Source organism: Carcharhinus amblyrhynchos, chromosome 23 (assembly GCF_965287045.1).
Source record: "Carcharhinus amblyrhynchos chromosome 23, sCarAmb.v2.hapA, whole genome shotgun sequence".
Classification (NCBI taxonomy): Eukaryota; Metazoa; Chordata; class Chondrichthyes; order Carcharhiniformes; family Carcharhinidae; genus Carcharhinus; species Carcharhinus amblyrhynchos.
In genome coordinates, this window is record NC_137346.1 from 15,110,686 (window position 1) to 15,138,662 (window position 27,977).

Here is a 27,977-nt window from a genome sequence, read left to right on the forward strand (position 1 = left end):
AGGGCTAGATGGCCTACTCCTGCTCCTATTTCTTATGTTCTTATGTTCTTAAGTGCAGGGACTTGAACTTGAAACCTTGTGACTCAGGAGGCAAGAATGCTATTGGGGTACAGTTCATTCTGTCTTCTTCCCATGTTCTGACACGAGGTCACATAACACCAGGTTATAGTCCAACAAGTTTATTTGGAATCACAAGCTTTCGGAGCATGGTATTCTGTATAATTCAATTTCAAAGGCAGTGCAGGTGGATTTGACAAATGTGATGGCTGCAATGCTACATCAAACATCCAGTAAACTTGCAAGAAGAGAGAACTGCCACATAAGCTCCGGATCTGGGTGGGGGGTGCACTGTCACTTTAATTCTGGATAGGGGTGCACTGTCACTTTAATTGGGTGGGGACACTGCCACTTTAATTCTGTGTGGGGGTGGTCTGTCACTATAATTTAGTTCTGGATGGTAGTGCACTGCCACTTCAATGACAGATCTAGGTAGCAGTACATTGTCACTTTAATTCTGGATGGAGGTGCACTGTCACTTTAATTCTGGCTGGGGGTGCACTGTCATTTTAATTCTGGAGAGGGGTGCTCTGTCACTTTAATTCCAGACCCGGGTGGGTGATATCGATCGCCGAGCAGTCGCTGGGCGGGTGTATCTGTGTTCGATGCTGTGGCCTTGATGCTTCATGGCGATGGAGGCGCTGGATTTCTTCCGGAAGCTGGGATCCGGAGCCCGCTTCGACTTCAAGCGCTTCGGGCGGGACGCCGAGAGGCTGCGGGTGAGGAACCGGCCGCGCGGGGCAGGCAACTCCCCGGGGACTGGTGTGGCGGCGGCGGCGGCGAGGGAGGCCTATCGCCCCCCAGGCGGTAGGCCGCAGGCCGCATCCCAGAGCCTGGACACTGCCTCAGGGAGAAGGGGGACTGCTAACCCGGGGAGGAGGGGTGAAGGGCTTCATCTCAACCTTTCCGGGGAAAGCCCAGCCTCTCCACTGGAGAAATATTGTCCCTGGGAGCAAACTGCATCAGGATTCCCGGCTCGCTGGCCGGTGTCGCCCCCAGGCCAGGATTCCCGGCTCGCTGACCGGTGTCGCCCCCAGGCCAGGATTCCCGGCTCGCTGACCGGTGTCGCCCCCAGGCCAGGATTCCCGGCTCGCTGACCGGTGTCGCCCCCAGGCCAGGATCCCCGGCTCGCTGACAGTACAATTTGGATCCTGACAGCCAAAAATAAAATCACTCAAGCTGTTGAATTGTTGCAAAGGGCCAAGTCCAGAATCAGGATGAGGATCTGGTCCCAACTGCTTGCCTTCCTTGCTCTCTAGAAGGTTGACTTCATACCATCTGTAGCTCGCAAGCTACTCAGTTGTGAGCCCAGATCAATCTGGGAACATTGAATAATGCAGCATGGGGAGAAGGCATTCAACCTGTCATGCCTTTGCTTGCTTTTGGAAGAGCTATTCAGTTTCATCCCAGACCTCCGCTTTCAGCCTTGATTCCTGTATATTAGTCTTTAATTAAATTTCCAGTTGCTTTTTGGAAGTTCCTACGGAATTTGCTTCCATCATCATTTTCAAATATGGTGTTGCAGATCTTAACATTGGATATTGTGTGAGGGTTGGGGGTCGAAGCCCAATTTCTCCTCTTGTTCTTTGGCCATTACTTTAAAGGTACGATCCCTTATCCATTTGCTTAAGGTAACAGTTTCCCCCCCCTTGCTCTATCAAAATCCTTCATAATTTTGGATATCCCTATTAAATGCCCCAGCTCTAAGAAGAATTTTAGCTTCTCCAGTCTCCCTCACCCTTAGTATCATTCCAGTAAATTTCTGTACCCTCTCCAATGCCTTGACATCCTTAAATTGTATACGTCGCTCCAGCTAAGACACAACTAGTGATTTATAAGAGTCTCAGAATGACTTTTTTTTGAAATTCAGTGTCCCTATTCATGAAGCCGAGTATTCCAAAGACTTTATTTGGTTTATTATTAATTTGTCCTGCCACCTTCAAATATTTGTGAATATCCACTCCCAGAAGTCTCTGTTATTGCATCAGCCTGAAGATGATACTGCTTTGATCATATTACCTCTCCATCTTATCTCTCTTGTGCTCTTAGTTTTAAAGTTATGGAATCGTTGTATGGTCCAATTTCTGTTGCCAAGAGCAGAAATCTAAATTAATTCACCTTGTTTAAACTTCCCTGGAATATTTTGGAATGGATTAGTGTTGGCTGGGTTCTGATTCAAGGATATAGTGTTATTTTGTTGTTCAAGTGGGGTTAATAACTTATTTTTGTTTTATGTCTGTGATTTTAGGTTCATGTTTGAACTTTTTAGTGATGTCTTACAATAAACTTTAATCTACACTGAAATTGTACACACTTTCTTAGTCTTCTATTCATTTTAGCATTGTTCGTATCATCTCAGGTGACAAAGCCAAGCAGCGCCATCTTAAGTGAAAATGCTCCAGATCTTGACTTTTTTGACAGTCAGCTTGCAGAAAGTTACAAACCAGTCTTCAGTACGTTGAACAGCAATGAGGAGAAAGAGGATTCTGTTACAGATGAAGAAGATAATGGTTCTATATCTCTTGGAAAAAGAAAACTTGAGACAAGTAAATCAGGAAAGGTGAAAAGGAGCAAAAAGAGGAACACAGGTACAGTAAACTGAGAGTAAGGAGAAAATTCTCAGGATGTACTCGGGTCAGGCAGCATCTGTGGAGAGAGAAATCAAGTTAATATTTCAGCTCAATTACCTTTCCTCAGAATGGGGAAGAAGTCATAGATATAGCGGGTTAGCTGAAGTAAGCTGAAGTTGCTGAAGCAGTAGAATAAGTGCAAAGTTGGTCACTCTGATTTCCAAATCTGCAAAGTGCAGTAATTTCTGTTTTTGTAATGGTTAGCACCACTACCTCATAGGGTTAGGGACCTGGCTTCAGTTCCAGCCTTGGGTGACTGTGTGTGTGTGTGTGTGTGTGTGTGTGTGTTTACATGTTCTGCCTGTGACTACATGGGTTTCCTCCAGATGCTCCAGTTTTCCTCACTATCCAAAGATGTACGGGTTAGGTGGATTGGCCATGTTAAATTGCCCCCATGTTAGGAGGATTTGCAGAGTCAATATGTGGGGTTATGGGATAGGGCCTGGATGGGATTGTTGTTGGTGTGGGCTTGATGGGCTGAATGGCCTCCTTCTGCACTGTACCAATTCAATAAATGATATCTTCCTTTCTGTCCAGAGAGGAACATGGCCATTCTTATGCACCAACTGTCATATATAACTTGCCATTGATATAATGGTTTGCACAAAGCAATAATAGAAGAAAAATGAGATTAATGAAATGCTTTCTCCTCCTCAACCCTCCATTATTGTCGTGGTCCCTTTTCGCATAAAAGAATACAATCTGGTGTCTTGCTCAAGTGGCTATTCTCTATGTTTGGGATAACACATCTCAACCTCATCCTAATTCTTTTTCATGTCTTTGGTACATACTTTTCAATGAGTGTCACTAGATAGAGGTCAGGAATTCTCAGAAAATACTCAGGTCCACAAAATTATGAGAGGCATAGACAGGGTGGACAGTCAGTGGCTTTTTCCCAGGATGGAAGTGTCAATTACAAGGGGGCACAGGTTCAAGGTGAGAGGGGGAAAGTTTAAGGGAGCTGTGCAGGGGAAGTTTTTCTCGTAGAGTGGTGCATGCCTGGAATGCATTGCCAGCGGAAGTGGTGGAAGCAGGCACATTAGTAACAGTTAAGAGGCATTTGGATGGGCACACGAATAGGGAGGGAATAGTGGGATACGGACCAAATAAGGACAGAAGGTTTTTAGTTTAGTTAGGGCATTATGATCGGCACAAGTTTGGAGGGCCGAAGGGCATGTCCCTGTGCTGAATTTTTCTTTTGTTCTTTGAATCTTGACTATTGCTTTTCTGCTCCCTGGTCAGGAGCACTGAGGTCACTTGTAAGGTCTTCACCATAGTTGTGGTTATAATGAGCTAATTCAGCAAAGAAGAGAACTTTTATGCTTCGGTGTTACAAGAGATGTACCTGCTGCTCTGCCGCATGTTTAAAGATTTTGATGCTAATTTTACATCAGCTCAGAGCTGATCATTTTTTTTTCATTTAAAATAATTATACTTTTCAAAAAGCGCTTACAAATTTTAAACTTAATTGCTTGTTCCGCTGTCCACTTTTAATTTCTTTTACTGCTTCTATAGACCATAACGAGATTGATACACCATTGGGCAGCTAATCTGCTTTTGAAACACCGCTCAGCCTGTAGCTTGTACAGTAGCTAGGATGGTCTTTATTTTTTTCTTTCATGTGATGTGGGTGTCATTTGCAAAGGCCAACACTTGATTTGTGTCCATTCCTAGTAGCCTTTGAACTGAGTGGTTTGCCATTCCATTTCAGCGTACATTTAAGAGTCAACCACGTGGCCCTGGATCTCGAGTCACACGTAGGCCAGACCAAGTAAGGATGGCAGATTTCCTTCATTAATGAACCAAAAGACAGTCGATAGTGGTTTCATGATTACCATCACAGAGGCTAGCTTTATATTCCAGAACGATTAATTGAATTTAAATTCCACCAGCCGCCATGGTAGGACTTGAACCTGTATTCCCAGAACATGTTAAATTCTTGGTCGTTCCCTTCCATCCTATCTGAAGTTTCCTGACCTTCTGTGAGTGATCATGCTAACATGAGGAATCTAATGAAGCCAGAGATTAAACTAATGTCCCACAACTCTGAGGCACTTGTTAATGCTGGAACAAAGTATACACCGTTGGGAAATACTTTTAAACATCAGCATATTCACCATTCCCATGTGTGACTCAGTGGCAATCCACGTGATTCCCAACCAGCTGTTTACTGAACTTGGTTGTACGGTTGACAAGAACAGGCTTAATTATTTGATACAAATACATTGAATTAGATAAGCACAGTCTGAATTAGTTTTCTCGCGAACCTTCGTGCATTTTTTGGTTGACAAATTTGAAGTAGTGTTACAATCATAGAATCCCTATAATGCAGAAAGAGACCATTTGGTCCATCAGGCATAAGAGGTAGCATATTTAAAGAGTTGAGGAAAAACTACTTCTCACTAAGGATTGTGAATCTGTGGAATTCGCTGCCTCAAAGTGGGGTAGATGCTGAGGCAGTGAGTAAATTTAAGGAGGCAGACAGATTGATAATGGGTTGAAAGGTTATGGGGAGAAAGCAGGAAAATGGGGATGAGGAGCATATCAGCCAAGATCGTATGGCTGACTGGACTTGATGGGCCAAATGGCCTAATTCTGCTCCTATCTTATGAACTTATCATCAGGTCTACACTGACTCTCTGAAAGAGCATCCCACCCAGTCCTTCCCCTCTGCCTTATCCTGTAATCACTCACATTTACCATGGCTAATCCACCTAACTTACATATCTTTGGACAAGAAGGGGCAATTTGGCATGGCTAATCCACCTACCTGCAATCTTTAGACTGTGTAAGGAAACCGGAGCACCCAGAGGAAACCCAGGCAGGGAGACAAAGCGAGAATGTGCAAACTCCACACAGTCATCCAAGTATGGAATTGAACCCTGTAAGGCAGCAGTGCTATGCACTGTGCCCCCGTGTCACCCTAATCGTGATTGGCAGTGATTTTGAAGTACTTTGCCCACTGAAGTGTTCACCCATGTAAATAGGAGATTATAGTAAATGTATCATAAAATAGCAAAGAATCCACATAATTACTTCGGTGATGGAGAGAGAGATTGAGCTCTTTTTCAACCCCAATTATGTCCTGTACCATGCGTCTTTACTGACATTTGGCAATAATTAAATTTCTGATTTCTCTTTCTACCCCCTGCCACCACCAGCAGAAAACAAAACTGTGTGTGACATTTTTGTCGACACTGAAGATGAAGATGGGATAATGTTGATGTCATCCCTGGGAAGGAAAATCAAGAGTAAAACTGGCAAAAAAAGCACAGAATCCAGTGCCGAGAAACTGGAATATCAACGACGAGAAAAGGTTTGCCTTTATACCATGTCTCAGAACAAACTGACTTATTGTAAACTCTTCTTGGGGTAAATTAACTTTAGAAGCTCCACTGTAATGTTTGCCTATGTGGAATTAAAATACCCTCTCCCTTTTTCATTTTCTAGATAAATAAGTTCCGGCATAAGCATCGGATTTACCTGACTGGAACTGATGTTCCTGAACCAGTTGCTACCTTTGAGCAGCTCCAACAAGAATATAAGGTGCATCCAAAAATTATTCAGCACATACAGGAAGCTGGGTTCCAAATGCCCACCCCGATACAGATGCAAGCCATTCCTATCATGCTGCATGTAAGTGTTTTTCGGTTGACTTGTTAAGATTGAACGTTAAATTTGGTTTTTGGGGTATGTTAATACTGAATCATGCAGATGAGGTCACTACTAGATTGTCAGCTGTGGCTCATTTTGTAGCACACTCACCCCAGAGCCATGGGCTTCCAGGTTCAATTCCCATTCCTGGACTTGAGCACAAAAATCAGGCTGACACTCCACTGTAGTACTGAGGGAGTGCTGGACTGTCTGAGGCGCTGCCTTGCAGATGAGTTGCTGAACCAAAGTCCCATCTGCCTGATTGGGTTGATGCAAAAGATCCCACAGCACCATTTCAAAGAGCAGGGCATGTCCCTGTTATCATGGCTCAATATTTATCCCTCACCTCACATCAGAAAAACAGATTAACTGGTCACTATCACATCGATGTTTATGGGTGCTTGCTGTGCACAGATTAGCTGCTGCGCTTCCCACATTACGACAGTGACTACAGTTCAAAGGGTATTTGATTGGCTGTAAAGTGCTTTGAGATGTCCGGTGGTCACAAAAAATGCAAGTCTTTATTTATCCCAAATCAGTGTGAATAAAGCTGAACTTGGCTAGGACAAAAGACACTAGGAATCCCCTGCCAGTACCCATGGACTTGCCAAGAGAGTGGTGAGTTCCTGTTCCTGATCCCTATTCATCTGTGCTAGAAACGCACGTTTAACAATGTGTAGGAATGTAATTTGATCATTATGACTAACAGTTTGAACACTAGCTACATGGGTGAGTAAATAGAGGGCGGATGCCATTTAGTTTGGCTGAATTTCTCTAGCTTTATATTAAAGCAGTGGATTCTCATAAGTTTGTTTTTTATTGTTAACTGATTCCCCATGTGAAGTATTTTGATTTATCTTCAATGCAATCTCTCAGCTGGGCTGAGTAAGGGATAGGTTTTGCAAAATTGGAATATACTTCCTTGTGTAGGGTGGGATTTCACCAATGCTCCCTCTAAATTGTACAGCTGCACAGCAATGCAGAAGACCCTCTGCGGGCAAGTAAAAATCAGCTCCATAAATTAACACCTCGCTAAAGAAATTTTAAAGGGCGTGTGCACTGAAGAGGAAGTGTTGGGGTCACTTAATCTCTCAGAATGAGCACTCTAATGGTGCAGGCAGGTCATTCTTTGCCTGTGTAACAAGAACAAATTGTGTTAACGGTGAAAGTTTTGGGAAAGACATCATTCACAATCTGGGCATTGAATTGAAAACTTAAGTTATGCTGCAGAAATAACTATACACACAGATTTCTGTCTGAGGACATGTGGATAAGTACTATAACATAAAAGAAGTGAACATGAGCCATTTCTCAAAAGCTGTGATATTCCTAAGGACTTTTGGTTTAAATACACACTGTTATGTCAAGAGTTAACTTGAACTCCCATGTATACTTTCACAGAATCGTGAAATCCTAGCCTGTGCCCCAACTGGATCAGGAAAGACATTGGCCTTTTGCGTTCCACTTTTGACTTGTCTGAAACAGCCGATGAATAAGGGTTTCAGGGCGCTGATAATATCTCCTACTCGTGAGCTTGCCAGCCAGGTAAGTTTTATTATCAGAGGACTAATGAACAGCAAGCTGAAAGTCACTGATGATTCTTGTTTTAAAGCTTAAGCTGTACTGTTTTGAACACAGCTGCTTGTCAGAGACAGTTGACAGTGAGTTGGCATGAACAGCAATGAGCCTGTGCTAACATCAGAATACATTCAATGAATGAGTGTCCTCTTGTTAAACATGCTGGCCTTAATGTAGGAGAGCAGTATAATGAGACATTGGCATTGATTTTCTCAGTACCACTTGTATTTTTTTGGTGCTGTAGTCTTCAAAAGTGTACGAGCATAAGTTTGGAAATTGGCTGCATCAACAGCAACCAGAACAGCATAAGTATTAAGTTAATTCTACTTTTTTTGTAAACGTAATGTGGAGATGCCATTGTTGGACTGGGGTGGGCACAGTAAGAAGTCTCGTAACACCGGGTTAAAGTCCAACAGGTTTATTTGGAATCACGAGCTTTCGGATCATTGCTCCTTCATCAGGTGAGTCACCTGATGAAGAAGCAGCGTTCTGAAAGGTCATGATTCCAAATAAACCTGTTGGATTTTAACCCAGTGTTGTGAGAATCCTTACATTTTTTGTAAAAGTTAAGATAGTGGCTCAATTATTTTCTTTGTGCTTCATGTTCCTCTGTGGCCTTGACCTTTCCCCTCCCCTTCTTTACCTCTGTAACCTCCCACAAACCTCTGAAATTTCTGAGTTCATCTAATTATGGCCTTGTGTGCAGCCCTGATTTCCACAGCTGCACATTGGTGGTTGTACCTTCAACTGAATGGGCCCTAAGCTATTTAATTTGTCCATAAATGTCTCCACCTTTCTGCTTTCCTCCTTTCCTTTCAGCCAACCGCTTTATCTAAAACTTTGATCTGGTAACACTCCTCTGAAATGTCTTGAAAGATTTTACAAGGTTAAAGTGCTATATAAACACACGTTTGTTTTTTGTGTAGTTCCTAGAAGAGGGAATTAGTTGGATTTTTTTTTCTTCTTTTCATGGGACGTTTTCCCAAACTGGGAAAAGAACAAGATAAATAGTCTAAACTCCCAGGTGCTGAACTTATATAATTCAATGTTCCTCTATTCCTAGACTCATCGGGAACTAGTAAAACTGTCTGAAGGTATTGGGTTCAGAATTTGCATGATCGACAAAGCAGCTGAAGCAGCTAAGAAGTTTGGCCCTAAGTCATCAAATAAATTTGGTAAGTGATTGTGTGTATTTCCACCACTTCTTTAAAAAAAAATTTTATATCAGCTGGGAAAAAGTCGGCCTCATGTCAGGAGTGAGCTTTAGGCTTGAGTGTGTATTGAGCCTCAGTCTTGGGGTGGTACGGTGGTGCAGTATTTAGCGCTGCTGCCTCACAGCGCCAGGGACCCAGGTTCAATTCCCAGCTTAGGTCACTGTGCAGAGTCTTCCTGTGTCTGCGTGGGTTTCCTCCCACAGGCGAAAGATGTGCAGGTTAGGTGGATTAAATTGCCCCTTAAGCGTCAGGCAGAGTATCAGGGTAAATAATGGGCCAGGAAATGGCAAATGGAATTTAATGTTGGCAAGTGTGAGGTGGTCCACTTTGGTAGGAATAATGGTAGGAAGGACTATTACTTACGTGGCGAAAAACTGCAGCAGGCGACGGTGCAGAGGGACCTCGGGGTCCTTGTGCATGAGTCGCAAAAACCCAGCTTGCAGGTGCAGCAGGTGGTCAGGAAGGCGAATGGGATGCTGACCTTCATCGCGAGGGGGATTGAATATAAAAGTAGGGAGGTCTTGCTGCAGCTGTATAGGGCATTGGTGAGGCCGCAGCTGGAGTACTGTGTGCAGTTTTGGGCGCCACACCTGCACAAAGATATTTTGGCCTTGGAGGGAGTGCAGAGGAGGTTTACTAGGCTGATACCAGAGTTGAGGGGGTTGAACTATGAGGAGAGGCTGGATAAACTAGGCTTTTACTCATTAGAGTTTGGAAGAATGAGGGGAGATCTCATTGAGACGTATAAGATGATGAATGGGATGGATAGGATAGAGGTGGAGAGACTCTTCCCGCTCAAAAAAGACAGTAGGACTAGGGGGCACAGCCTCAAGATAAAAGGGGGGCGGTTTAGAACGGAGTTGAGGAGGAACTTCTTCACTCAAAGGGTGGTGAATCTCTGGAATTCTCTGCCCGTTGAAGTGGTGGAGGCTGCCTCGCTAAATATTTTTAAGACGCGGGTTGATGGGTTTTTGATAAGAGAGGGGATTAAAGGTTATGGGGAGAGGGCGGGAAAGTGGAACTGAGCCACGAGAGATCAGCCATGATCTTTTTGAATGGCGGGGCAGGCTCGAAGGGCTAGATGGCCTACTCCTGCTCCTATTTCTTATGTTCTTATAAGATTACAGGGATAGGGGCTGGGTGGGAATGTGGTCAGTGCAGACTCAATGGGCTGAAGGGCCTCTTTCAGCACTGTAAGGATTTTACATTGTGCAGGGGTTTTTTTACTTGGTTGCTGGACAAAGGGATGTGTGTATGCAGAGGACAACTTGGCTAAGAAAGATTCATGAGCATCTTGATCAGGTGGTACTTACAGGTTACCTACTCGCTATCAACTAATGGGGGAAGAATGGAAGTGGGCACAAACAGTAGGGAACCTAAAAGTTAGAGACGTATTTTATTTACATGGCAGTGTTTTATTTCTAGGTATCAGTAGTAAATATATTGGCTCAGTTTTCTCATGTACCTGATTTTAACAACAATTGTAGTTAAAATGTTTTCCTTTTGTTTTCAGATATTTTGGTGACTACTCCAAATAGACTCATATATTTGTTAAAACAAGACCCCCCTGCTGTGGACCTCAGCAGGTATCAATACTTTCTGTTTTGCAGAAATGTTTGTTACATGGAAGCTGTAGTTAACAAACTACTTGATGTCTGTTATTGTCTTTTAAGAGCTAAATATGGTCATCCATTGGAATGTGATTCTATTCGAAAGCAGGTTATTGTGTGGATTACACATTGTTGTGAATTAATGCTGTGAATTTGATTCACGTATCTTGCGGCTATTTAGGGAAATATTTTAAACGAGAATTTCTAATATTTCTCCGTGGTTACAGAATGTTATTGAATCACAGACTAGGAGTGTGTAGGTTTAATTGCCTATCTAATAAGATGCTGACCTGATTTGCGGTGGCAATAGAAATGCTACCGCTATCATTGGTGACTTGACGAGAGGAAGGAAACTCGTTAATGGTTAACACTGCTGCCTCACAGTGCCAGGGACCCGGGTTCGATTCCTGGCTTGGGTCACTGTCTGTGTGGATTTTGCACATCCTGCCCATATTCTCCGAGTGCTCTGGTTTCCTCCCACAGTCTGAAAGATGTGCTAGTTAGGTGCATTGGCTGTGCTAAATTCTCCCTTAGTGTACCCGAACAGGCGCCAGTGACTAGGGGATTTTTCACAGCAACTTCATTGCAGTGTTAATACAAGACTACTTGTAACTAATAAATAAACTTTACTTTTAATTGTATCTGCTCCTGATTGTTATCCAATGATTCTTGTTGCAGCATATCTTTTTGAATGTTGGGTCAAGGTGTGGTTGGACTTTGCTGTGAACCCATGGTTGAATATTCTGCTGATACTTACATTCCAGACTCTCTCGTGGGAGGCACAGATGGGTGCCTGGTGTCTGTAGACCCATACCTCAGCAGTCAAACATTTTCAGGAGAGCGTTTGTTGAACGAGAGTGAAATCCCTGAACAAAGAAATAAAATGTTGTAGATGCTGGGAACCTGAAATAAAAAAAGCAGCAAGTGCTGGAAATACTCTGGTCTGGCAGCATCAGTGGAGAGAGAAAATGAGTTAACATTTCAGGTTGTGACCTTTCATCAGAACCAAACTGCACTGTAGCACAGTGGTTAGCACTGCTGCCCCACAGCGCCAGGGACCCAGGTTCGATTCCTGACTTGGGTCACTGTCAGTGTGGAGTCTGCACGTTCTCCCTGTGTCTGAGGGATTTCCTACAGTACTTTGATTTCCTCCCACAGTCCAAACGTTCAGGTTAGATGGATTGACCATGCCAAATTGCCCCCTAGTGTCAGGGGGACTAGCTAGGATAAATGCATAGAGTTATGGGGATAGGGCCTGAGTGGGATTGTGGTCGGTCTGGACTCGATGAGCTGAATGGCCGCCTCCTGCTATAATGGGGTTAGATATTGAATGTAAAAGTGCCTTACTAAGCTTATTGAAGTGCCCCCACTAATGTAGAAATTGCATGAGTGAAGTTGGGAAGAAATTGAGCTGTGGAGTTGGTTGGATTTTTTTCATACTTCGTATTAGCCTCCCCTCCATTTAATCAGCTATTGACGTAGACATAAATTGAGGTATTTCATGTAACTCTAACATAATTACTCCCCAATTTTATCAACTGATGACCTGTGGTCCATTACCAGAAAATGTGTTGTCTCATAAACAAATACAAACTGACGATTGCAGTTTAGTTTTTCAGAAGCTTTAGCCTTTTATTTCTCAGTTGTGTCTGATTGGTACAGTTCCAGTGAGTCATCTGAGCCGTTTTTAATGAGGAATTAGTTATTTGAATTGATACTGTTTATGTATGGGGGAAAAGCTGAGCGCTGTTCCACAATTGACAATGCGAGCTTGATGCTTCAAAGGAATAGTGTGTTCATTGAAATGTAAATGGATATATAGGGTATATCATTACACATCGTGATGAATATTATAGAGAGTTCATGCAAAGAATCTGGATTACTCCCACACATTCACTCCTGTATACCTCCAGATCAATCACAATAACAGATTTGACAAGTCTTTCATGTCTTGCCAGTGTCCTGAGAAATGGAATCTGTTTGTAGGTTGATCATTGCAGGATGACAAGTATATTATCCAACCCACAGCCCAAAAAGATTGAAATAATATTTGGGATATGCTGGTATCCAGTATTGTGTGCTTTAATATGTTGAACTGAAAGTGTTTTTGGTTTCTGAAATGCTCCTTTTTATTTAATTGAATTTCAGAGTGGAGTGGCTAGTCGTTGATGAGTCGGATAAATTGTTTGAAGATGGCAAATCTGGATTCCGAGATCAGTTAGCCACTATCTTCCTGGCGTGCACGTCTTACAATGTGCGGCGCGCGATGTTCAGTGCTACATTCGCATTTGATGTTGAGCAGTGGTGTAAACTGAATTTGGACAATGTGATATCTGTGTCGATTGGAGCAAGGTGAAACAGAAGGGATAACATCTACACTAACTTTGCTGATTACTGATCTAATTTTACTGCAATACTTTAAAAGTTTTTTGTGCCGTTTTGTGTATTGATACAATGCACAGTCTATTTTTCTTCAAGTGCCAATTCGTAACTAAAGTTGTAATTTTGATGTAAATTTGCAAGGCCCAATTGGCTAGGAATATGAGTAGTGAAGATGGACGTCCATGATCACAGCTGATTTTCTATTGTAGGGGTTCAGTACATCGAATCTATTATTTCATATAATGTGCTCTAAATTGAGTAATATTTAAAATTGTTGCACAAAAATTTTAAACTCCATTCTGGGAACCCACTGAAAAAAGATCTGCATCTCTCCCTTACTGGGTGAGGATTAGGAATTTTCCAAACGCTTTGTCCATTTGACTCTTTTATCCACTATGACCTTATTGAATGGCAGAGCAGGCTCGAGGGGCCAGATGGCCTACTTCTGCTCCTAGTTCTTACGTTCTTGTAACAGAATTTCCTGTCTACAAATGCATCTCATGTACACCTTTAAGCTACAACACTAGCTATGTCCTCATCATAATTTTGCACATAAATGATCAGTGGAAATATGATACAAACCTTACATTTTACTAGACTTATGTTGCCAAAGCAGTAAAGCTTTTTGTTTGGGTTGGTTTGTCTGTGTTGGTTTATTAAATGTCCTCCATTATGAGCATTGATTAGACTTGTGCTGTTTAATTTCCCTTGTAGAAATTCTGCTGTGGAGACTGTGAAGCAGGAGTTGCTTTTCGTGGGGACTGAAAATGGGAAACTGCTGGCAATGAGAGACCTCGTTAAAAAGGTAGGAAAATGAATTGGATAATTAGATGCACGTGACCAGCACCGTGACTATATTTCATTTGACTCTTCAAAAATTATTTAAAATGCCTCTTCCTTTAGTGGAAATTTTGCAATTCTAATGGTCGAAAAGAATCTTTCTGGTCAAGATGGACCATTGACGTACTATGATGTGAGCAACTCTTGGATTGAATAGAATCGCAGAATGCCTACAGTGCAGAAGAAGGCCATTCAGCCCATCTAGTCTGCACTGACCACAATCCCACCCAGGCCCTATTCCCATAACCTCTTAACATTTACCCTGCTAATCTCTTGACACTAGGGTCAATTTAGCATGGCTAGTCCATCTAACCGGCACATCTTTTGGACTGTGGGAGAAAACTGGAGGAAACCCATGCAGACACGGAGAAAACACACAAATTCCGTACAGGTAGTGATCCAAGCCGGGGATCAAACCCAGGTCCCTAGCACTGTGAGGCAGCAGTGCTAACCACTGTGCTGCCCAGAGTTGACATTTTATTCAGTCCTGGCATTGGAAAACCACTGAAAGGTTGAGCCGTTATTCATGACAGTCTTCACCATTTTAAAAGACTAAGATCAGGATTGAACATAAGAACATAAGAAATAGGAGCAGGAGTAGGCCATCCAGCCCTTCGAGCCTGCCCCGCCATTCAATAAGATCATGGCTGATCTGTCGCTGCTCAGTTCCACTTTCCCGCTTTCTCCCCATAACCCTTAATCCCCTCTCTTATCAAAAACCCATCAACCCGCGTCTTAAAAATATTTAGCGAGGCAGCCTCCACCACTTCAACGGGCAGAGAATTCCAGAGATTCACCACCCTTTGAGTGAAGAAGTTCCTCCTCAACTCCGTTCTAAACCGCCCCCCTTTTATCTTGAGGCTGTGCCCCCTAGTCCTACTGTCTTTTTTGAGCGGGAAGAGTCTCTCCACCTCTATCCTATCCATCCCATTCATCATCTTATAAGTCTCAATGAGATCTCCCCTCATTCCGTTTCTTGATAAAATGGTTTTTATTGTAATTATTCATTCCTCCAAATTAATTAGTGGCAGGCTGAGAATCCCAACCAGGTGTATCTATGCTGGCCTACTTGATGAATTTCCTTTGTATTCCACTATGTGGCACCAGCCTATTTAACATCAATGGTTGACACCTTTCAGCATTGCCATCTTCTAAAGATCTGGTAGATGACTTTGGGTTTAGGACCAACAGTAATTTCCCTTTTATCTATTATTGCATCCATAGAAGATGCATAGTGTAGAATCCCTACAATGGAGAAGGAGGCCATTCAGCCCATGGAGTCTGCACCAACAACAAATCTATCTAGGCCCTATCCCTGTAACCCCACATATTTACCCCTCTAATCCTCTAACCTACGCATCCTGGGACCTTCGAGAGGCAATTTAGCATGGCCAATGCACCTGACCAGCACATCTTTGGACCGTGGGAGGAAACCAGAGCACCCAAAGGAAACTTATGCAGACATGGGGAGAACATGCAAACTCCACACAGACAGTGACCCAAGCTGGAAATTGAGGCAACAGTATGCCACCCCGAGTTTCTATCTATATAAGAACATAAGAACATAAGAAATAGGAGCAGGAGTAGGCCATCTAGCCCTTCGAGCCTGCCCCGCCATTCAATAAGATCATGGCTGATCTGTCGTGGCTCAGTTCCACTTTCCCGCCCTCTCCCCATAACCCTTAATCCCTTCTCTTATCAAAAATTCCAGAGATTCACCACCCTTTGAGTGAAGAAGTTCCTCCTCAACTCCGTTCTAAACCGCCTCCCCTTTATCTTGAGGCTGTGCCCCCTAGTCCTACTGTCTTTTTTGAGCGGGAAGAGTCTCTCCACCTCTATCCTATCCATCCCATTCATCATCTTATACGTCTCAATGAGATCTCCCCTCATTCTTCTAAACTCTAACGAGTACAAGCCTAGTTTATTCAGCCTCTCCTCATAGCTCAATCCCCTCAACTCCGGTATCAGCCTAGTAAACCTCCTCTGCACTCCCTCCAGGGCCAAAATATCCTTGCGCAGGTGCGGTGCCCAAAACTGCACACAGTACTCCAGCTGCGGCCTCACCAATGCCCTATACAGCTGCAGCAAGACCTCCCTACTTTTATATTCAATCCCCCTCGCTATGAAGGCCAGCATCCCATTCGCCTTCCTGACCACCTGCTGCACCTGCAAGCTGGGTTTTTGCGATTCATGCACAAGGACCCCGAGGTCCCTCTGCACCGTCGCCTGCTGCAGTTTTTCGCCACGTAAGTAATAGTCCTTCCTACCATTCTTCCTACCAAAGTGGACCACCTCACACTTGCCAACATTAAATTCCATTTGCCATTTCCTGGCCCATTCGCCCAGCCTATCTAGATCCTTCTGCAGACTCTCCACACCCTCCGCACAATTTGCCGTTCCCCCAATCTTGGTGTCATCAGCAAATTTCGACACCCTGCACTCGGTTCCCTCCTCCAGATCATCTATATAAATGGTAAATAGCTGAGGCCCCAGCACCGACCCCTGGGGCACCCCACTAGTCACCATCCGCCAATCCGAATAGCACCCATTGACCCCCACTCTCTGCCTCCTATTTGACAACCAATCCTCTATCCACGCTAACACCCTACCCCCAACTCCATGTCCCCTGACCTTCTGCAATAACCTCTTGTGAGGTACCTTGTCAAACGCCTTCTGAAAATCCAGAAAGACCACATCCACCGGCTCTCCTCTATCCACTGCCCTAGACACATCCTCATAGAACTCCAGTAAATTTGTCAGACACGACTTCCCTTTAATGAAACCGTGTTGCGTCCGCCCTATCAAGCAATTCCCTTCAAGATGCCTCGCAATTTCCTGCTTAATGATGGATTCTAACATTTTACCTACCACAGACGTTAAACTAACCGGCCTATAATTCCCCGCCTTTTGCCTGGCACCCTTCTTAAACAACGGCGTAACATTAGCCGTTTTCCAATCTTCCGGCACTTCCCCGGAATCCAGCGACGTCTGGAAAATAACCACCAAGGCATCCACTATCACCTCCGCCATTTCTTTCAGAATCCTTAAACCTTATGGTCTTTTTTCCCTTGCCGGCCTCCTTATATTTTTTTTTGGCATTGCATAACATCGTCGTTGAAAATGGCAGGCAAGAAGATTACTCCCAGGGTTTTATTAATGCCTCTTCCCCTATTCCAGTCTGTCCCATCCCTGCCTCGATAGAATTTTGCCAAAGATTTAGAGCACATTGAATTGGGAGTAAGATACCAGTGTGTGTTGAGAATTAATGAACAAAAGGGCGTAGGATTAAACTGATCATTCTCAGGATGGCAGGCAGTGGCTAATGGGGGTACAGAAAGATCAGTGGGCCATAGCTGTTCACCATTATGTTGGTGCCTGCATGGGTTTGTTACAGGAACTAATTCATTGTTGTTTCATTCTAAGAGTACCTGTCCTGTCAATCCAGTGAAATAAAATGTTTTATAAGTCTCATGATTTGTATGAACATCATTGCAAGTGTCATTATAGATAATGTGAGAGCATTCTCTTCATTATAGGAATGGCTTGGGATTGTAGTAGTGTGACTTGTTTCATTTGCACCTGTGTAATACGCTTAACTTCTTTTCTTCATAGGGCTTTTCGCCTCCAGTGCTAGTTTTCGTTCAGTCTATTAAAAGAGCAAAGGAACTCTTTCATGAGCTAATCTATGAGGGCATTAATGTTGAGGTTATCCATGCAGAAAGAACACAGCAGCAGGTATAATGACTTTCATTTTATTTGAAGAAGCCAAACTCAACGAACTAATCGGTTAACAGTGGAAACTGGAAAACTGACCTATTAATGATCCATTAATTAACTTTAAAATTTCCAAGAATTCTTTTGATGAACAGAGAAGTTATAACTGGTATTTTGTATGCTGAGAGTGTGCTGGTACTTCATATCCTTGATATAAAATCAAACAATAGGCAGATCTCTGACTGGAATCTGTTCTGAATTACTGTATAAACCTGTTTAAAGGTTCATCTCAAGGCTTCAAAAATTGGTCTTCATTTTGGCTTACAACTTTTACCTGGACTTGTATAGTAGCCCAACTCAGCTAGAACAGTTACAGAAGTACTGGATTCAGCAGAAGTGCCCACAGGCTTGGGCAGAGAGAAAAAAATAAAGCAACCTTTCCAATATCACAATTGGTTATAAACTGTGCCTTTGTGCATCAGAAAAAGATTGATCTTGTTTGTGAAACCCAGTGGTCGAATAAAAGTTCAGCACTCACTATCGAGTCTCACATATAAAGCCTCTTGTTGAGGTACTGTCTGGCTTACGGTAACTGGAGTTCAACTTGATGCCTTGTATTTTTTGGCTTGAAATTTTTGTAACATATATCCCACAAATATTTTTTGTAAAAATGTTGTTGGAGTGAATAACTTTCACCTCGTTTTCAATCATAGTTGGATCTCCAGTGGACCTAGAAACTGGAACTCTGAATTCAATCTGGTTTTACTTTGTGAATATCTGTAGGCTCGCCGACAGTTTAATATTTCTATTTCTTCCCCACCAGAGAGATAACGTGGTGTGCAGCTTCAGAGCAGGAAAAATTTGGGTGCTCATCTGCACAGCACTCATGGCTCGTGGAATTGATTTTAAAGGCGTGAATCTAGTCATCAATTATGACTTTCCAACTAGTGCTGTTGAGTACATTCATAGAATAGGTACGTATGCATTTATTGCTCTGTATTTGGTGAAATGTCAATTGTTTACAGAAAAGAGAATATGCTGAATGGCACTAATAGATACGTTGGACTTTGCAAAGTTTTGTGTCCTACAATAACCTGAACAAAGTTCCTATTCACACAAGTAAGGCTTATTTTAAATGGAACAAATATTGAGATTGCAGCAGATTGAGCATCCATCACCCCTCCCAGTGACATTTCCGAGCCAATGTATGAACTATGTAGCTCTTCATTTGGGGCAGTAATTGTTAACAGATTAAGTTGATGGATGGGCTGGCAAAGGCGTCTTGAAATTTACTATATTTTGTTCACTATTATTTTTTGTTTACTATATTTTGTTGGCTCTTAAGAAAGTTAAGCCAAGTCTTGTGTGTTGGGATTTATTTTGTCCAGTAGCTAATTGAGTAATTGTGGCAGTTTTCTAATTTGAGGGGAGGGGAGAACATTTGCTTTAAATTTCAAAATTAGCCTTGCCCAACCATTCCTGAGGGAAGAGTTGAGTAATTAGGCCCCAAGTGAGTAGGAGCCATCAAGGGGAATTCGGTAATAATAAAAACAGTGGGAAAAAGTCCGCAGGTCTGGTAGCTTCCGTGGAGAGCAAAGTAGAGTTAAAGTTTCGAGTCCAATATGACACTTCAGAACCCAGCATGGTGGCACATAAGACATAGCAGCAGAATTAGGCCATTCAATCATGGCTGATATTTTTCTCATCCCCATTCTCTTGCCTTTTCCCCACAACCCCTGATCCTGTTATCAATCAAGAGCCTATCTATCTCTGTCTAAAAGGCAGTCGATGACCTGGCTTCCACAACCTTCTGCGGCAAAGAATTCCACAGATGCACCACTCTCTGACTGAAGAAATTCCTCCTCATCTCTGTTTTAAAGAATGGTCCCTTTAGTCTGAGATTATGCCCACTGGTTCTAGTTTTTCCTACCAGTGGAAACATCCTCTCCATGTCCACTCTATCCAGGCCTTGCAGTATCCTGTAAGTTTCAATAGGATCCTTCCTCACCCTTCTAAACTACAATTAGAACAGACCCAGAGTCCTCAAACCTTCCTCATATGACAAGCTCTTCATTTCAGGGATCGTTCTTGTGAACCTCCTCTGGACCCTTTCCAAGACCAGCACATCCTTCCTTAGATACGGGGCCCAAAACTGCCACTATTCTCCAAATGGGAGCCTCAGAAGTACATCCCAGCTGTTATATTCTAGCCCTCTTGACAGGAATGCACAGTGGTTAGCATTGCTGCCTCAAGGCTGGGGACCTATGTTCGATACCCAGGTTGGGTCACTGTCTGCACAGAGTCTGCAAGCTCATGCTGTGTCTGCGTGGGTTTGCTCCGGGTGCTCCAATTCTCTTCCACAATCTGAAAGACATGCTGGTTAGGTAATGGGCCATACTAAATTCTCCCTCAGTGTTCCGAACAGGTGCCAGTGTATGGCGAAGAAGGGATTTTCACTGTAACTTCATTGCAGTATTAATGTAAGCCTACTTGTGACACCAATATAAATAAATAATTAAATAAACTCTTTCTCTCTCCATGGATGCTGCCAGAGCTGCTGAGGTTTTCTAGTACTTTGTTTCATTTCAGACTTTTAGCCTCTGCAGCATTTTGCTTGTATTTAAGGAAAACTTGGCATTGATCACTGGGGGAATGTCCCTAGAATGTGGTTGGTGTGTTTTACCATTGCCTGTAGCATCACCAGCCCAGGTTTCCATTCCTGATTGCTGTCCAGTGAGCCATGCTGGGATTGTGGACAACATTAGACTCTGTTGTTAATCCAGCTCTTGTTGTCTAGGCTCCAGAAAAATGGTCACAATGCAACTGAGAAACTATTTCCCTATTGGTCTCAGAAGGAGAAAATAGCAACAGGAAAATGTAACAATCATGCCTTCATCCAGGTCATTTTTATAAATTGTAAAATGTTGAGAGCCCAGCACTAATCCCTGTGGCACACCAGTCCTGCCAACTAGAAAAAGACCCATTTACAGACACTCTCTGTTTCCTGTTAACTAGCCAATCTTCTATCCAAGCCAATTTGTTACTCCCTACACCATGAGCTTTTATTTTCCCCTAATAACTTTTGATGTGACACCTTATCAAACACCTGGATACTTTACAGGGGACAAGAGACTTGATACAACATGTGTACCTTCTGTATAACGTGACTGTCGTTGAGCTTTGCTGATGAGTTTATTTTTGTAACTAGGACGTACTGGAAGAGCTGGCCATACAGGGAAGGCTATTTCATTTTTCACAGAAGATGATAAACCACTTTTACGGAGGTCAGTTTGAACATGAGCGTATGGAAATTAAGAATTCCCCAACATTTGAGTGAAGTTAATCACTTTGATATTTCTTGATCTATGGGACGTGACCATTGCTGGTAAGACCAGCATTTATCATCCATCCCTAAGTTACCCTTGAGCTTTTTTAAAGTTTATTTATTGCTGTCACAAGTAGGCTTACATTAACGCTGCAATGAAGTTATTGTGAAATTTCCCTAGTCGCCACACTCCAGCGTCTGTTCAGGTCAATGCACCTAACAGCACGTCTTTAAGACTATGGGAGGAAACCAGAGCATCTGGAGGAAACCCACGCAGACACTGGGGAGGGATGTGCAAACTCCACAGAGACAGTGACCCAAACCGGGAATCAAACCCAGGTCTCTGACACTATGAGGCAGCAGTGCTAACCACTGTCAACGTGCTACCCTTGAGAAGGTGCTGGTGAGCTGCTGCCTTAAACCACTGCAGCCCTTGTGATGTGAGCACCCTCACTGGTGAGGTGGATACCCTCACAGAACTATTCAGGGGGAAATGTATAGCATGATTGTATACATGCATTACCCTTAAAGACAATAATGCTTGATGTGCTTGCAAATGAAATCAATTCTGCCTTATACAGCAGAGCAGGCTTATTGTGAAAAGCGTAAATGAGCTGTCCCTTGTGGTGATTAAAATGTACTTTCTGTGTATTGTTGGTGCTCACTGACTATTGAAATATTGCTCACACATTGTGAGCTGCATGTTCTAACAATCTGCTGTGTATAATGAGAATTGCGAAGCTTCTTGCTCTTTCTATTTTGACGTCAAGAAGTGACAACCATTATGTGAGAGAGAGCACCGTCGCTAAAGCTCCAGTGAACTGCTCCCCTCCCTGGAGAAACAAAGATTAGACGTTTTGCAGTAAGTTTCTGCAAAAGCTTGTGCTCCTGTTCCAAAGGTGGAATGTTTTGTTTGGGAAGTTTCAGAAGATCCTCTTGATATAAAATGGAGTTAAAGTGTCACTAACTTTGTAAAATATGAAAAAAGAGCTTTTGTTAAAAAAAATTGCCTTCATACTTGTTGACCTTTGACAGGTGCTGTAGCCAGAAATGCTGATTCATCATTTGGCCCTACTGACTGAATGAGTTCCAGATAGGTGCAACAATGCTATGTTGGCAACTCATTCTATAATTCAGTTCTCCTTGACAAGTGCTGTAGCCTGAAGTATTTTTTTCAAATTTCACCAGTTTAGAAAGAAAATATTGTCCCAGCATACGTGAATACAGGTTTTATTTTCTTATGACTCAACAACTTCTAAATTTCTCAGTCAAGGAGGTGAAAAGATAAAGTAGAAGTTTAAAGTTTATTTATTAGTCACAAGTAAGGCTTACATTAACGCTGCAATGTGAAATTCCCCTAGTCGCCACACTCTGGTGCCTATTTGGGTCAATGCACCTAACCAGTATGTCTTAGTTATTCACTCTGTGCTGTGATGGAATCAATAGTTTTCTTGTTGATCAATACTGACACTTTGTGTCAAAAAGTTTCATGGTTATTTATGGTTAAGACTGACTGAAAATTTTCAGAAGTGTTCATTTTAAAAAATGTTTTTCTTCTATTTTAATTAGTATAGCAACTGTTATCAAAAAAGCTGGCTGCCCTGTACCAGACTACATGATGCAAATAAACAAACAAACGTAAGTGTCAATAGTTGTAAAACATGTTACGCTAACTGATATTAAATAAGCTATTTTAGACAAAGGACTGGTTTGATCTTGGTGAGTGGACTGGGCTGCAATATTGATAACCAGCATATCTGTCAACCTGATTTGAGTTTGTTCTTAAAGCTCTATAATTTATTTTTTTGCATCTTCCAAATAGATATGTACTTCCCTGGGAATGCACAGTCTTGATCTTGTGCTTTTAACACTCTCTACCCTTTTGTTTTTGAGTGTAATGTGCTTCAAGATTAATTATTTGATGTACCACACCTCCCTCTTATTGGAGATAGCAAAACAAGTTTACTTTGTGATGAGTCAGCTGTTGCCAATAATTACTCAGTTGAGAATTAGCATTTTAATTGGTTAGGTTTTCAGAATTGCACTGTTTAATGGAATCCTTTTAATGGGAGCGTTGATTTGAAGAAAGTGAGCCTCATTTTAATTTATAAAGATGATGACCAGGGTTAGCTTTACCACCCTCATTTCTTTCCCTGCTTTGGAGCAAAAGGTTTTTTTTCTCCCTCACCTCTTGCCAGTCAATGCGCTGCACACAGGGCTCCTCCAATGCTGCTTTGAGCCAGCTATTCGGGCTTATGAGAGGCCACCCTGGGGTTCATTCTCTTCCCCGTGTGAAAACAGCTTGCTTCCATTTTGAGATTGCAGATGGAAGATTTAGCTTGCGTTTCCGTTCCAACAGCTATTTAACCACGGTTTCTATCTATAGCACTACTCTAATTCAGTTGATTAACAGTCGTCTCTTTGAACAGCGAAGTAAGTGCTCTAAACCTAATTATACACAGCTACAAGTTGTAAAATTGTAGCATTGACAAATGAATTTGAAACGGACGCCAGTTTTATTGATCCTTCATTTGTTCAGGAAAATCCACAATCCAGGATGTGAAAAGGTGGCAAATTACAGCCTATTTCCCATTGTCCATCCACTTGGCGTTTGATAAGGTGCCACACAAGAGGTTGTTACAGAAGGTTAGGGGGCATGGAGTTGGGGGTAGGGTGTTAGCGTGGATAGGGGATTGGCTGTCAAATAGGAGGCAGAGATTGGGGGTCAATGGGTGCTATTCGGATTGGCAGTTGGTGACTAGTGGAGTGCCCCAGGGATCGGTGCTGGGGCCTCAGCTATTTACCATTTATATAGATGATCTGGAGGAGGGAACCGAGTGTAGGGTGTCGAAATTTGCTGATGACACCAAGATTAGTGGAACGGCAAATTGTGCAGAGGGTGTGGAAAGTCTGCAGAGGGATCTAGATAGGCTGGGCGAATGGGCCAGGAACTGGCAAATGGAATTTAATGTTGGCAAGTGTGATGTTGTCCACTTTGGTAGGAATAATGGTAGGAAGGACTACTACTTACATGGCAAAAAGCTGCAGCATGCTACGGTGCAGAGAGACCTCGGGGTCCTTGTGCATGAGTCGCAAAAACCCAGCCTGCAGGTGGTCAGGAAAGCAAATGGGATGCTGGCCTTCATAGCGAGGGGGATTGAATATAAAAGTAGGGAGGTCTTGCCGCAACTGTACAGGGCACTGGTGAGGCCGCAGCTGGAGTACTGTGTGCAGTTTTTGTCGCCGCACTTGCGCAAGGATATTTTGGCCTTGGAGGGAGGGCAGAGGAGGTTCACTAGGCTGATACCGGAGTTGAGGGGGTTGAACTATGAGGAGAGGCTGAATAAACTAGGCTTGTACTCGTTCGAGTTTAGAAGAATAAGGGGAGATCTCATTGAGACGTATAAGATGATGAATGGGATGGGATGGATAGGATAGAGGTGGAGAGGCTCTTCCTGCTCAGAAAGGACAGTAGGACTAGAGGGCACAGCCTCGAGATAAGTAGGGGGGGGGGGGGCAGTTTAGAACAGAGTTGAGGAGGAACTTCTTCACTCAAAGGGTGGTGAATCTCTGGAATTCTCAGCCCGTTGAAGTGGTGGAGGCTGCCTCGCTAAATATATTTAAGACGCGGGCAGATAGGTTTTTGATAGGCAAGGGGATTAAGGGTTATGGGGAGAAGGCGGGAAAGTGGAACTGAGCCCCGTCAGATCAGCCATGATCTTATTGAATGGCGGGGCAGGCTCGAAGGACTGGATGGCCTACTCCTCCTATTTCTTATGTTCTTATGTTTGAGATCGATGTGGTTTCTTGAACGCAGTGTTAATGATTGGCTTTTTCAATTGTTAGTGGATATGGTTATATTTATCAGCCAATAATCAAGAGGCGATGGCCAATCGAGAAAACGAAGTTCACATACCCAACGGCAGCTGGAATTTAAATGCGATTATTTAAATAAATCTGGAATAACAGCTTGTATCAGTAATGGTGATCATGAAATTACTGGATTGTCATAAGAACATGTTTCATTCGCTTTAGGGAAGGAAATTTGCCATTCTTGCCATCCACTCAGCTCACCACTTATTTTTCAAGGGCAATTAGCAATGGGTAATTACTGCTGGCCTTGCCAGCAACATTCCCATCCCATTAATTAATTCACTAAGGAAAATGTCACTTTTTTCCATCAATGGTAGGTGGCATTGTTGTCATTTTTCTTTCTTCTAGAAATATAATTCATACCCTTACAGTTCTGCACAATCATGTCAAATGTAGTGGATGAACTTCTGTTAACAAGCATGGATTATTGCATCAAAAAGTTGTCTGCTTTACATTATCAAATATAAATATTTTAGCACTGTTTTATCTCTCCCTCAGCATAATCTGGCTAAATATTAAAGCTGGGAAGATTCAATTTAAAAGAAAAGGGAATAAGGTAGAAGCTTGGTGTTTCTGAAACACAGTCTCTGCAAACTCCACACTGGAGCTCCAATTCCTAGATTGGATTTGAACCCAAATCCCTCTAATACCACAGTTTAAGAGTGGTTTGAAGCTCTTAGCACAGTAGCCTGTCAAACACCTATCCCATTCTTCATATGTGTGGAATTTACCACAAAAAGTAGTTGAGGCCAAAACATTGTGTGATTTCAAGAAGAAATCAGGTACAGCTCTTGGGACTAAAGGGATCAAGAGATGTGGGGGAAAGGTGGGATCAGGATATTGAATTTGATGATCAAAATGAATGGTGGAGCAGGCTTGAAGGGCCTATCTATGTTTCAATGTGTATGTTATTTCATCAAAACTTTTATTTTCTGCGTTGATTTTGAAACTTAATCAAGTAATAAGTGACTACTATCTCACCCTCGTTGCAGTAAACAAAAGAAAAGATTGATCAAAAATCCAATCAAACGAGCAGCTATCAAGACCATGCCTAAATGCTTCTTAGAAGAGGCAGCCAGGAAGAAGTAAGATTTGATTTTTAAATTTAATGTATTTACTCTTGAATTGAAATGTGTGGAATTGGAGAACAGTAAGTAGTGACCCCTCGAGGTTTTTCTTCCTGTGCAGTGCGGCCTTTTCATTCCAAGCACATGCACGAGACCTGACGGGGATAATTTGTGAACAATGCTTTTCGGTTCCTTCCCGCACGCACATGCACAACTTACAAGTCACGTTGTTTCTGAGATATCTGAAATGGAACCAAATTTGTCATCAAACCAATTAATTTTTGAAGTAAGAAATTGAAGTAGGTTTTGCGCGAGTCTTCTGCCAGTTTGTGTGTTTGGAAGACTTGTCTTGGGTGTTCTTGTGTTTTTATAGTGTACCGTGAGCAGTTCCTACTCTAAACATTCATTTGCAAAATTGAGGGGAAAAGTATGCTTTTAGAAATTGAGCATTTTGAATGTTCAAAAACAAAACAGTCACGAGAACATTGCCTAAAGTGATGTTTAATTTATTGCCTCAAGTATGAAGATGTAATCACTAATATAAAGGATACAATTGCTATTTGTTATAAATATCAGGAAAACGCGTGGAAACGATCTGATGTAGCGATACTATATGAAAATAATACAAATAGAATTGTAGAATCTCCACAATGCAGAAGGAGGCCATTTGACCTATCGAGCCTGCACTGATAACAATCCCACTTTATCCCCATAATCCCACGTATTTACCCTCCTAATCCCCCTGACACTAAGGGAGAATTTTAACATGGTCAATCCACCTAACCCGCACATCTTTGGAGCATGGGAGGAAACCAGAGCACCCAGAGGAAACCCGCGCAGACACAGGGAGAATGTGCAAATTTTGCACAATGACCCAAGGCCAGAATTAAACCCGGGTTCCTGACGCTGTGAGGCAGCAGTGCTAACCACTCTGCTGTCCATGCATGGCACTCCATTGATTTAAAAGTCTCTAGATCACCACCACCCCCCCCCCCCCCCCCATGTTTAATTCCTATAAATCAGATATAACATTGGAGAATAAAATGACGTAGTGATAATTGTTGAAATTTTCAGTCATGTGAAGTTCAATTTTACCTGAATGGGGCAGGTTATAGTAAGTTGTAAATCCTGTGATTGCTAAGACATAAATGTTATATTTCAGTCGGGAGGATTTGTTGTATGAAAACAGCAAATGGAAAATAATTTTGAACATGTTTTAGACTAAATGGGAATGTGGGGGGAAAAAAAAAGTTGCTGTACGAGTACAGTTTGTGCTGTATCTCAGTGTCCCAGTTAGCTTCACTGAAATTTAACCTTTATACTTTTGCTTTCCTGTTCTCAGAAAAATGATTCAGAAGACCAAGAAAAAGAAAAAAGCAAAATCTCACACAAGTCTGCCAGCTGCCACAGCTGAACAAGGTTCCACTGACAGCTAATGCAGCACTGCCAGGAATAGTCAAGATTATATTGTCCCTGCCTTCTGCACATACAGCTGTTTGAAAAGTGGAGCAGCTGATAGCCACGTGCAGATCACCACAAATCTATGCTGAACAGTTCTATTGTTTACACTTTTGTATTTAAGAAAGCTTTATCGAAGATTAGTCTTTTTTAATAAATATTCACAAGCGCAGTGATGTTTGTAGTGCAACTGAGGTCTCTTGTACATTGATTATTTCTAAAAGTTCAAATATACAGTATCTATATGTCATTGTAGGGAGTGAGAATGTGGTCTTCATACAGACTGAAAGTGGTACTTTTTGTCTGGTGCAGGAAGTTGCAGTTTGGGTGCTTGAAACCATTTCTCAATTTATTTTATGGAAGTTACTGTGCATGACGATACAGTTTAGTATATAACAGTGGGAATAAATATCATTGGCACAATTTAGGGTAAATTTTAGATATTTTTCTATACAGTGATTAATCTTCAGCAAAAAAATCATGATTTACTTTAAGAGTTAATGAAAGGAAGAAAAATTCATGTCAACACTGTTTGAGATGCAGTATTATTAAAAAAAAATTAAATTCGTATTTCA

At 42.4% G+C, this 27,977-nt stretch overlaps 1 protein-coding gene across 2 annotated transcripts; it reads left to right on the forward strand.

Moving 5' to 3' along the window:
• Positions 1-625: 625 nt before the first annotated feature.
• On the forward strand, positions 626-27,909 carry ddx52 (DEAD (Asp-Glu-Ala-Asp) box polypeptide 52). Of its 2 annotated transcripts, none has more exons than XM_080210702.1 (15): positions 626-776; positions 2,417-2,645; positions 5,849-6,003; positions 6,138-6,323; positions 7,743-7,886; positions 8,983-9,094; positions 10,647-10,719; positions 12,892-13,095; positions 13,840-13,930; positions 17,578-17,700; positions 18,503-18,653; positions 20,888-20,963; positions 22,574-22,642; positions 25,870-25,962; positions 27,287-27,909. In XM_080210702.1, the coding sequence occupies exons 1-15, from the start codon at positions 684-686 to the stop codon at positions 27,378-27,380; spliced, it is 1,893 nt and encodes a 630-aa protein (XP_080066828.1). In that variant the 5' UTR covers positions 626-683; the 3' UTR covers positions 27,381-27,909. The 2 variants fall into 2 exon arrangements, with proteins under 2 accessions (XP_080066828.1, XP_080066829.1); XM_080210703.1 differs by having other exon boundaries at positions 5,852-6,003.
• The last annotated feature ends 68 nt before the right edge of the window (positions 27,910-27,977 follow it).